We start from the raw sequence: 12,301 nt of genomic DNA, 5'->3' as shown, positions 1-12,301 counted from the left end.
GTGATGAACTGACCGCAACCCCCATTCCCTGTCCCCCTGCGCTGCTGGGGGGAGACGGTAGAGAAAAATTGGGAGTGAAGTTAAGCCCGGGAAGAAGAGAGGGGTGGGGGGAAGGTGTTTTAAGATTTGGTTTTATTCCTCATTACCCTTCTCTGATTTGATAGGCAATAAATTAAATTAATTTTCCCCGAGTTGAGTCTGTTTTGCCCGTGATGGTAACTGGGGAATGATCTCTCCCTGTCCTTATCTCGACCCATGAGCCTTTTGTTATATTTTCTCTTCCCTGTCCAGCTGAAGAGGGGAGTGACAGAGCGGCTTTGGTGGGCACCTGGCGTCCAGCCTGGGTCAACCCACCACACCCATCACCACTGTACAAGCATTTATGGTTCAATCTTCCTGGCATATTCCTCAAAGAGAACTTATAAGGCTCTTGCACTAACTGTGCTCTCCTCCTGTGCTCACATTTACTAAGTGCATAGTGGTTCCGCTACTGTTCACTCCCATGTTCTCTCTCATGGCCAGAAATGTGCTGGGAGTAGAAAACTACTGGATATTTAAAAATTCAAAGGTTATCAGAGCTCTCACAGAATTTAAGCTCTAGGACAAAAGAAAAAGAATGGTTCCAGGATCAGCTCCCAGCTGAAAAAAGAGGCCAAACAAACCCTAAGTGCATGTGAGATTGGGTTTGACTGTTTCACTGAAGAACAGGCACCTCCTCGTTGAAGTACAGGCACCTCCTCGTTGAAGTACAGGCACCTCCTCGTTGAAGTACAGGCTCCTTTTATAAAAAGAGTCTTAATTCACTGACTAAAGGCAGCCCTCCAGTCTCATGTACCTAGAAGAATTAATCTCATAAATATTACAGAGCAAGCAACAATTAATCTCATAAATATTACAGAGCAAGCTACAGTTCAAAGCTTTGAATGTGCACTGATTAGGAGAGAGGAAAATAGAGATACTGAAAAATGACCTTTAGGTCACAGAACTAACATTCACTCTGTATGCATACATGTATATATGTTCCTACACAAACAAAACCAACTGAAAACTGAAATAGGTAAACAAGATGGAGAAATATACATTGTTTGAACCTAAAATGATACTACAAACTATTAAGTATAGAAACTGAATTTCAAAAGGAAGCAAAAAACTATCCTGAATCAAGACTATCTTCTGCTTGTTTCTAAATGTGAAATTTGTTACCTGGATCAAAACATACCGTGTATATCGACAAAACTTATGTAAAATCAGTATTCCAGTGAAAAATCATGTGGTACCTGATGGGCCGACTTTCTTTACTATCAAAGAGTGAGAAGATTACTTCCAGTTCCTCTCCCAGATTGGAGCACAGAAGACTCTTCATCTGAACAAAAAGATGGTGGCTGCTAGCTGGTACTGGTGTGTCTTTTTTTCGGTGTCGATGCTCCATCTAAAAATACCACAAACAACACAGCAGCCAGTTTGAATTAACTGTAAAAATCTCAAAACAAAAAGAGGTAAAAAACATTATACTGAACTACTTTCTTAATCCCAATTTTTAAATTTTTAATTCAGTATTAACTTGTAATAGTTTTTTTAATTTCTTTTTTTTTTATCTGAGAAGGAGAATGCAAGTAAGTGACTTTCCCAGTGTTGCACTGCATCATAATTATCTCTAGGAGAAAAACGGTAACCTCTAGAAGTTTACCTTTTTTCTACTCTGGAAATTCTAAGCCACTTTAAAGCTTTGTGCTGTAACAATATAGTATTTCATAGCTGGTTTAAATAGTTAATGATCTGATATCCTAGTATTCAAACACACAAAAAATGCTTTTGCAGAAGACTAAATACCCGTATTTTAAAATGGAAAAAAATCACATCCATGTTTTATAATCTTTGGCAGACTGCTATATAGAAGCTAATTAACTCTCTTGATTTGACTTCACAGTTTATACCTTCACCATTTTAATCACCCATTAAGAGTCAGACAATATTAAGTTGTACTTTTTCTCTCTTACATTGTACCAAAAATAATTTTAAACAGAAATCTTTCTAAGCTGCTTAGCCTTCAAACTGAGGTTATCTTGGGCTTTTTTTTTTTCCTCTTTAGTTTTGAAAGTGCACTCCATGAGTTCCATTATTAGTTTTCTGGGTTATTCTTCCTCTGAATGTTTCTTCTTATGATTAATGGTTCCTCACTGTATTTCATCTAGTGCTTCAACAGGATTCCATAAGATTACATATGACTTTGAAACTGCCCAAAGGTATACTGATTCTAGCATGAAGAAATTACTATTAGGCTTGACACTACAAGTTATCAACATAAGTAGTTAAAAATTATCAAAAATATATTATCATTTCAGCTCCACAGAAAATTGTAGCAATTATATTTTTGCTTTATACTATATTCAAATACAAAAGTTAACATAAATAAAATTTAGTTTAAATAAAAGCTTAATCTTAAGCATGTAAGGCTCAGGACTGTATACCTGTAACAGTTGCAGTACTAGAATATGAGCCAAGGCCCACATAAATGAATTGGCAAGTTTTTTTAGACCTCACTGGAGATTAAATCAGAATGAGAAATATCGGTGCTGGTTTAAGTAAATCAAGATGGGCTTTTATACCCAAAGGAGAGCTTTTCTATGCAGTTTAACTGCTATTTACATTAATATATTAGAAAAGACCTTTAGCCCAGTATGATTAATTGTGACAATACTTGTACCATGAGTATATTATTATATTTCCACAAATCTTATCTAACAGGACTCATGGGTCAGGTAAAGCTCTAATGAAAAAGAGTCTCATAAGCTTTTACTGATTATTAAATTCATGTTAACAGTAATAATTTTAATGATATACCAGAAAACGAAACTTTTAACAAATAACATGTAAAATGAGCATATGTGCACACACAAATACGATATCAAATCAAAGCATCTCATACAGATGTAGAGATGACATAACTGTTCAAAAGAAAACTTCTTTCCTCATAGTAAAACTCATTACATTATGAAGAAAAATTCATTACATTATGAAATGCCAGTTTATTTGATGGAAAAAAGTACTTTTGGTTAAGTAGAAGAAAGCTGCCATCAAAACATCAGTATGTAATTTGATAGCAAAATTACTATTATATTCACATACCAGCCTGTAGAGCTCCGTAATGCTGATCTCTTCAGGATCTACCATAGCATATTCTTTTCTCGGAACTAAGTCAAGTCCCAGTTGTCTGTATGAGGAATGGAATAACAGTAAGTAGTTTCTACAAACAAAGGAAACAAATTAACTCATTGCTTCTATTTACATTTAAGAGAAACATTCCAACAAACAATGTACATGTTAATTGGTACTCTACAGTTGGTTTTGTTTTAATGTATTTTGGCTGTATTCACCATTCATGGATGATTCCTCCCTTTTCTTCACTTTGTAACATTAATAGAATACGTTTTCCCACAATTTTTAAATCTGTTTCACATTGTGGACAATGTACAATGGATATTGTCCTTTGTACTATTGTGGACACTGTACAATGTGAATCGCACTAGAATTGTCAATTTGAATGACAACCACGGAAAAGAAGATAAAAAGAAAATCCATCAAATGCCAAAACATCAGCTTATTTTTAATTTGGACTGGATGGCATCAAAGCTGCTTGGCTGTATCCCCTGAACAAAATAATGCAATGGAGTTGAATCAACAGGAATAAAACTTATTTTCAGCACTGCAGCAAGCAATAAAGATTAAGAACACATATGGGGCAGTCATGCTGAATTTAGAAAAGCTTGAAAGATTAGAAAGGTTTTTTTAAAATATGTTTTTAAAGAGTAGGAACTGACCACTTCAAAAACCATCACAATTCCATTCGGTTAGCACAAAATTCTAAGCAGGCAGTTAATCATACATAGTTAAACACAGTTCTTCCACTATGTTAGGTATTTAGGCTTTCAGATAGCAGTAGTTGCAGAAACCCCTGAAATTCAGTTAATTCTACTATAGAATATTGCTGCATTTAGTCAGAGTTTAACTGAATAAATATAGGCTAAGGAAAAGACTTTGGAAACAGCACCCAAATGCCAAAACGTATTTTAACCTTTTTCTTGCTTTTTTTTAAAAAAAGTAAGATAATACAATTTGCGTTAGCTCTTATTAGTTATTCAGATAAAAGAAAGATGCAAACCATAGTAGCAAGATGTATGTTAGAGATGCCCAAGTAGGAACCGAATTGTGTGACACAAGTCAAAAAGGAAGCAATGTCAGCCAATATAGTTTCAGTTAAGAGAACAGAGCTATGCTAACTGCGTCATCACATAGGAATCTGGCCGGGTGTGTTTTAAAAAGACGTAAAAGGATGCTGCAGATATTCCAATGCAATTCTCTTGTAGACAGTACCACTGCTATGTAAAATGAAGTGAGAGAAAAATGCAAAATAAAACGACAAGTCATTTTTCTCTGTTAAAACTTAGTGGACAGAAAAACAATGAAGGAGAAAGTCCATTCAAAACAAAAGGTAACACCTGTCAGAAATTTGTTCCTTATTTCAACATTCTACAATGAGCCTAAAGCAGTGGCATTATAATTACACTATTTTAATTTATTATTTTATTTACTCACTCATTGCCCCAATCCAGACGAGCAGTGATGTGTCGCTTGACATCCTTCATTCGATCATGGGTGAGATGGCCGACAAGGACCTGCCTTCGCAGGTCTAGGATTTCATTCATTATGTGCCACAGTCGGTGAAAGAGATCCCCCTCGTTCCTCTGTGAGATAAAAATATAATTGCCTCTACATCACCTGTATAAGCTGACAATGCTAATAAATACAGATATGGTGGGGAAATCAAGAAAACTTCCTTATTCCCCTACTTAAGTCTTTTTTCTCCCCATCGTACTGTGACCATTTTACCTGCATGCATGCGTGTGTGCGTATAAAATCATTTCAGAGTTTACCACAGACCCTGTCTTTGCACCACACTCACTCCAAAATTTCACGCCAACTCCTTATGCCTCATGTTAACAGAGTCTAATTTATGTGATAGGTATGATAAAAATTCAACAAAAAATTGTTTTATGCCAAGAGCATGTTCATTCTGTGCTGCTGTCTCATCCAAACTGAATATGTGATCATGTAATTCAAGACTATTTGAAGTCATAAGGGGATGAAAAGGCAATCACTCACTCCAAAATTTCACGCCAACTCCTTATGCCTCATGTTAACAGAGTCTAATTTATGTGATAGGTATGATAAAAATTCAACAAAAAATTGTTTTATGCCAAGAGCATGTTCATTCTGTGCTGCTGTCTCATCCAAACTGAATATGTGATCATGTAATTCAAGACTATTTGAAGTCATAAGGGGATTAAAAGGCAATAGCTCCTAGCATTCAAACTCTGAACCACAGAGTGTTAATGTTCTTTTAACTTTTTCTTGCATGGACATAACTGTATACACTACCATCTAACCATAAATAAATATTATCACATACACAGAATCTTGTCCAGACAGTTCTTCATCTAACTGTGAAGTAGGAGAAATTATGTGAATATGATTGCTTTTTAAACCACATCCTCCTACTCTAATTATATACCAGTTAAGGACATAAACAATTCCCCGTAAGAGTGTCCTCCCAAACAGAAGTTCTTTTAACTCTTCCTTCCCCAATTATAAGTGGTTTTACTTGATATAATTTTTCTGAGAACCTTTAGCTTGAGGAAATTATTGCAACCTCCATTTAAGTGATGCATCACACAAAGTTGAAAAAACATTCCTATTCAGATTTGTTCTGCTAATTCTTGCCAAAAAACCCTAAACCCAATTCCCTTTTCCCTCTTCCTACGAACAAGTAGCATAAAAACAAAGTTCAGCTACTTCTGCTGCACAATTGCTATGAAAAGCTAAAATTCACTTAGAAGCACCATTACTCTCTGTCAATAACTTTTATATTCCAAGGGCTCTGGCAAACTGCTATTTGATAAATCTGCTCTTTTTATTTCACATTCATTCACTTCATAAGCTCACTAAAATGGGCATTAATTTATTGTTTGTCTTGGCTTTCTGTCTGGAAAAAAAAGAAAGCCAGTTTATTTTGAACATGCAATAACAACAGCAGTGAAGAAAAAGGTTGCTAAAAAAGAAACAACTTCAGTAATAACAATAGTAATATATGAACTTTATAAGTAAAAGAAAACAAAAAAATGGTCATACAAATAGCCCTTGAATTAGGAGCGAGAGACAAAAAAGACTTTATAGGAATGTTATAGAGAACAAGGCTGACAGTATGTTTTCACAGTTTTCCATCAGACATTAGCGTATAAAGATTTCATTTCTACAGTTAAAAAACCAAATTGAATAAACACTAATTCAGGTGCATCTTTGGTTTTGGTATCTGATGATAAGCTCTACTGAAGTAAATTATTCATGTGTATACAAGAGACATGCTAACGTTTAACAACACTATTAAGCTCAAAATAACATTTTCAGGTATCCTTTCTGTTCCAAAGCTTTAGAATTTGTCTATGAGTTGCTTGTATCTCAAAGTGCTGAGTGGATCTGCAAGCAACTGTGCTTGCTTTATAGATTTAGGTCTCAACACTATGGGATCATATTTTTGCTCCCTTTGTTCCAGAAGAAGTCAATATACTAATATACTTGCTAATATACACACAGCAATCAGACTTCAGATAGTCAAGAAAACTACTTGCCATTATAATCTAGAGAAATTTCAAACAAGCTTTGAAGAAAGAGTTTCTTGTTTCTCGAGAAACAGTTCCTATTGCTTAATTACAATTTCACTGTCAAGTTTAAAATTATACTCTATTGCTTAGAATCTAACAGAAAGAAATGTGAAATGCTTGATTTTGTAGGCTCCTGTATAAAAGCTTTCACTAAGCAAATTAGCAGCTGCTCCAATTGCAAGTTTCAGAAAGGTCACCTGGTTCTGAACAGCCTCTCTGAACACAATCCATACAATCATCTCAAAAAGGTAGCAGACTGGCTACTTCTGTACCATCCCTACTTGTAGGAGGTCTATTGGCACCACTCATTGCTGTTTCTTATGTAGCAGAAGGTAGCTAATCTTCTCACAATTTAAGTCATAATAATCAACTCAGCAACGAGTTAAAATGCGGGGCTGGAGACTATGTAGATGCAAGTGAACAGGTTTTGATTACATTTTATATGTGCATATGCTGCCAAGTCCAAACCATGGTTTGGTTGTAATGTAGTAGATTAGAAGGTCAACTGTTAAAAACGGAAGACAATCATGATGCAAATCACAGTTTAAAACTAAAATATTTTAGTTAAGCCTTTAAAGACACAACTCTACAGTCAAAAGAAAGTAAAAAAAAGTTAACAGAGGAAATAGAAGTAGGCATGGAAAAAGGAAATTATAGCAATTATTAAGTCTTAGATTATGATGTGAAAAAAAAAAAGTTAAAAGATGCAGAACGGTCAGTGAAGGCTGAATTTCAGTCAGAATAGAGATACTGAACAGGTTTCTTTCTACGTGTTGTAAGTACACCAAAACAAAACAATTTCTACATATGGTGGTAGCCAATTAAGAGAAGGAAATGGTAGGATTTCTTACAGTGAAAAAGTAAGTCACTGGTCTGAAACCTCACAAAAGAATGGGAGCCTGCAACGGGTTCATAGGAGACATGGGAATGAAAAACCGTCTAAGGAGCTCGTATCCTACTGATACTGCACAACATTTAGATAAATAAAGTAGAATAAACCCACATCTGTATGATTTATATAATGGAGTAAGAGCTGCTTAAATGACTGGTGACTCAAAACAAGACTATACATAGGAAACCATCAGGTGGCTAAATTTGGAAGAGTTTTTTCTATACAAAAAAAAGTTTGCCTACCCTATTTAAAAAAAACAAACATTTTTATTGATATAATCTTTGCTTCAGCTGAAGTTTTTAAGGGAGGTAATTACAGAATTGGAGAGGTCACATTTACAGAGTGAGCACAATAGAGTGATGGAGTGATAAATGGAAATTACGGAAGTAACACACACCACGGTGTTCTTTGAGAAAGAAAGAATAGTTGCTTATTGCTACTTTGTGTGTGGTGCTCACCCAACTGCTACTGGAATACTATATCCAGTTCTTAGTCCAAAAATGCAACAGAAAATACAACATGGTTTCAGAAAACAGAAATGGTTAAGGCTAAAAAACATGATTTAAAGTGAAATTTGTGAAGATGAATCTACTAAGCTAGTTAAACAGAAAGCTAAGACTGCAAGTATCTATTAAAGTAGAACAATTTCATAGAGGGGCATTCTGTAAGGAGTTGTAATAGGATTACTAAGACCGGTATGAATGAAATATGAAAATGTATACATAAGTACAAGAAGAAATGACAGAACAAGGAAAGGTAGGCACTAATAACCATAGAACACCATAGGTGCGATTTCATTGAAACAAGGAGAGAAACAAACTGACCTGAAGATGTGAGGGAGAGGGAGAAAAAGACCAGAGCCACAAAATATCCAGATAAGGAAAACAAGAGAACTGTGAAACATGGGACTTCTACTTAAAACTTATGAAGTGTGAGATAAGGAAGAAGTTCAAAACCAGAATCCACTTCTGTAATGTGTGGTAGGTAAATCCAAAATCAGTTCATTACTGCTAATCAGGAACGACCTCCCAGCCTCCCTCAGCAATGAGGACTCAACAGCTGGCATCCCTTGATCTCCATGTCATGTACAAGAGATCCTGGTCAAATAACATGGACACATCCCAGCGCTTTTGAGTGTGTGGATGTGAGACAAAATAAAAATATATGAGACAATGAGTATAAAACAAATAAACTGGCTGAGAGATTTTCAGTAATATGCTATATTTCTGTATTTCAATAAAAAAAACCAATATTGCTTGTTACACTTATTTCCAACACTTCAATTTAGCAGACAAAGGAATCCTTAGATCCAACGGCTACACGATGAAGCTGGACAAGACTCAATCAATAAGTTGCTAAAGTTTAGCAGCAGTAGTAGTCAATGATTGGAACAAATTCAGAGATGTATTTAGTCCATAATTAGAACAGTTAAAAACCAAACTGAATGCTTTTTTCTGAAATATATACTTAAACTAAACTAGAGCATCTAAACAACAGTGTGTATGTTGCGTTGGCATTAAATCAAAGCAACATTATTCAGGGTACTTGCCACATAGAGTTGTTTCCACATCGTTCCCCAGTCTCTTAAAGTTGATGTCATTTCTGTAATAACAGAATCTTCTGTTGGAATAACCATTTCAAATTGTCTGTAACATGCAGAAGAACACATGACATTACACAAGCATTACAGATCCCATTACAGTTACTAATATAAAGACTTCCTTCTGCCAACAGTGATGTCTATCAACCTACATGTGTGCTCCTTCAGCCCATGACACTTTTTACTCGTGTATTTCATTTAATCCCCATGGAAAAGTCTTGGGTGAAAATAATTTAATCCCCATGTAAAGCCTTGTTCCTAGAGAAGTCATGGTGAATTTTTTACTATGAGATAAGCACATCAAAAACTACTTTCGCAGCAGAGTAATTCCCACAGTTTCCAAAAGGATCTTGCTGCTTTAGCTTAGACTCCAAACCAGTGATTGTTGCCACTCATTTTACATCTCTGTTTATAGAAATAAGACAGAAAATGCCATTCCTTCAACTGAAAGAGGATATAAAAACTCAAAAGAAAACTAGTAGTGTGAGTGAGTTCTTGCCTATTTGATGCTGGGCAAGAAAAAGCTGGGTTGGCTTGGTCAAGACCAAACTCTCCACCACACCATCACTTTACACACCATCATCACTACCACTTCATTCTCACACACAGTGCATTTCAAAGGTTTGCATTCATGCCTGGATTACTTTTCTCATTATATCATGTGACAGCCCCTGGCCGTGATGCGCTGTAAGGCACATGGCCTGAATGGGAAACACAGACTAACGAAGAAAATAGAGGCAACAAAAGATTGAACTCCCTGCAAGTACTGTCATGGTGTCTGCTAATAAAAATTATTCCATCTTTAAGCTTTGTTTTATTGTGGTGGTTTACAACAATTTTATTTCACCAAACCTTCAGTTTTATCTACAACCACTTCTAAAGGAGAAAGCATCCTAGGGCATGACAAACCACATGTGGCTTGAACTCCATAGCAAACAACAGAATGTTTAACAGTAATGTGGAGCCATTTTCACCTGTGGGAGAGAGACTTCTTTTTTTTTTTAATATGATTACAGTCTTCATGATTATTTTTGCCCATCATGAATCATGGGCCTTCTACTCACTCACGCTCCCAAAATAAAGGTCACCCACACCTGATGTTTAAGTGTCCATCTATTATGACGAGAAATGTCTTTACCTAAACAGCTTTCAAACTGTTATGTATCAGTTCTCTATTAATAAATCTAAATAAATGATACAATGTGAACGCTCCCAAATTAAACTGTGTTATGTATCAGTTCTCTATTAATAAATCTAAATAAATGATACAATGTGAACGCTCCCAATAAGTAAAACACTTTGGAAAAAACTGTGTTGAACTAAGATCATTGACAAATAAAAAAAATTTAAAAGGGATACTGTCAAGGTAAGTATTACATCTAAAAAAAATAAAAATCAGTGTTTCTTTTAGTCAGAACATTTGAGTTCCAAAACAAAAGTTTTAAACTAATTTTAACCAATTGTTCTGGTTTTTATTAACTCTTCTAAAAATGAAAAGAGATCAGTTGTTATCAAAAATAAATATTGGCTCTTCATCACCTAAAGAAAAGAAGTAAAGGACAAAACACCTCTATTCATTTACAGTTTTAGTTAAATCTTTTGCCATTGAACTGATACATTATTTACAAATTTTTTGAAAAACGCTAGCTGTCTGCCATGGTACAGCTGCTGTCCTCAAAGAAAACAACTAATCTTAAACAGCAGGTTAATAGCCAGCTTCTGTACAGATTAACTTCTTCTAATTAAGGCAATATCTTTTTCAAGCCAAACTTAACAACAGGAAATGAAAACATGCCATCATTTTCTCTGTCCTCTGGACAATACAGACCGATATTCCCAATTGCCCTCCATGTCTTTTCAGAATACATCACTCCAATTTTATGACCATGCAGGAGTATCAGGTTAGCTAAGGACAACCATTTCAAGTCCTATGGCAGTAAGCTGAAGTTAAGATATTATAACATAACGAAGTCACCACTTTACCTTATAAGCAAAAGATCTTTGGTACAAGTAACTGACCATGTTTAAATATTTGAATCCAGAACATTTCACCTACCCTTTGTTCTTAACACAAGCATTTTTCAAGTGAATGTAGTTGGATGGAAATATGCCCTGAAAAATAAAATAGTTTAGGTAAAAACAAAAAAACTCCCCTTATATAAGTCTGGAGTTCCATTTAATATGTGAATGCGTGCTGAATTAAAAGTCCTCCAAATAATTACCAAAAAACATGCACAAAAAAAGAATGCAATATATACTCAGTATAGATCTAACAGGAACTAAAATGTCATATTCAGTAGAGTTGAAATCCTTCAATACTTCAGAAAATTAGAAGATAAACACATGTAGAACATATAGAAGATTGCTTGAGAGCTCACTTATCCTAGATGTTTTTATTAATTATTCCCACCTTGTCAAGAAACGGACCAACTGTGGGGTGCAACGTCTTACCAACAGCATCTTAAAAATAGTATCTTCAGATAGGGATTTTCAAAATAAAGCAAAATAAATAAAGTTAACAAAGTTCAACAAAAATAAAGTTAAGTTAATAAAGAAAGTAAAAATAAAGTTTTATTTGGTGGCTACTATGCCCTGCAGTTCATGGGAAAGCTGTGGTAGATGCCTACCAAAAAGCCTCAGTGTCATGACAGGAGTGGTCCTTTTCTAGTTATTTAAGGGCTTTCCACTGTTCTTTTGAATGGACGGCATTGCTGCAACAGTCATACTGCTCTTACAGTGCACTAACCTTCATAAATCAGAACAATAAGCAAAATGAAGCAACTCAGTTTCAAGCTTCTGGCTGGGAACGTAATACACTACAGCTCGTTACATAATCATAGAATCATAGAATAGTTTGGGTTGGAAGGGACCTCTAAAGGTCATCTAGTCCAACCCCCCTGACGTGGGCAGGGACATCTTCAACTAGAGCAGGTTGCTCAGAGTCCCGTCCAACCTCACCTGGAATGTTTCCAGGGATGGGGCATCCACCACCTCTCTGGGCAACCTGTGCCAGCGTTTCACCACCCTCAGCTTAAAAAATTTCTTCCTTATATCTAGTCTATATCTAATCCCCTTTAGTTTAAAGCCATTCCC

General features: G+C 35.4%; 1 protein-coding gene across 1 annotated transcript in view; it reads right to left on the bottom strand.

Annotated features, from left to right (window-relative positions):
* DOCK4 (dedicator of cytokinesis 4) overlaps positions 1–12,301 on the bottom strand; it is a 262,389-nt gene that overhangs the window by 151,793 nt on the left and 98,295 nt on the right. Inside the window, 5 exon segments of the mRNA XM_019474045.1 lie at positions 1,278–1,429; positions 3,127–3,211; positions 4,594–4,742; positions 9,158–9,254; positions 11,265–11,320. Of these exon segments, the coding sequence (XP_019329590.1) occupies positions 1,278–1,429; positions 3,127–3,211; positions 4,594–4,742; positions 9,158–9,254; positions 11,265–11,320 (539 nt within the window).

The sequence above is a fragment of the Aptenodytes forsteri genome, unplaced genomic scaffold (genome assembly GCF_000699145.1).
Source record: "Aptenodytes forsteri isolate BGI_AS27 unplaced genomic scaffold, ASM69914v1 Scaffold166, whole genome shotgun sequence".
NCBI lineage: Eukaryota > Metazoa > Chordata > Aves > Sphenisciformes > Spheniscidae > Aptenodytes > Aptenodytes forsteri.
Note: the sequence above shows the minus strand (reverse complement) of the source record. Positions and strands in the feature narration are given on the sequence as shown.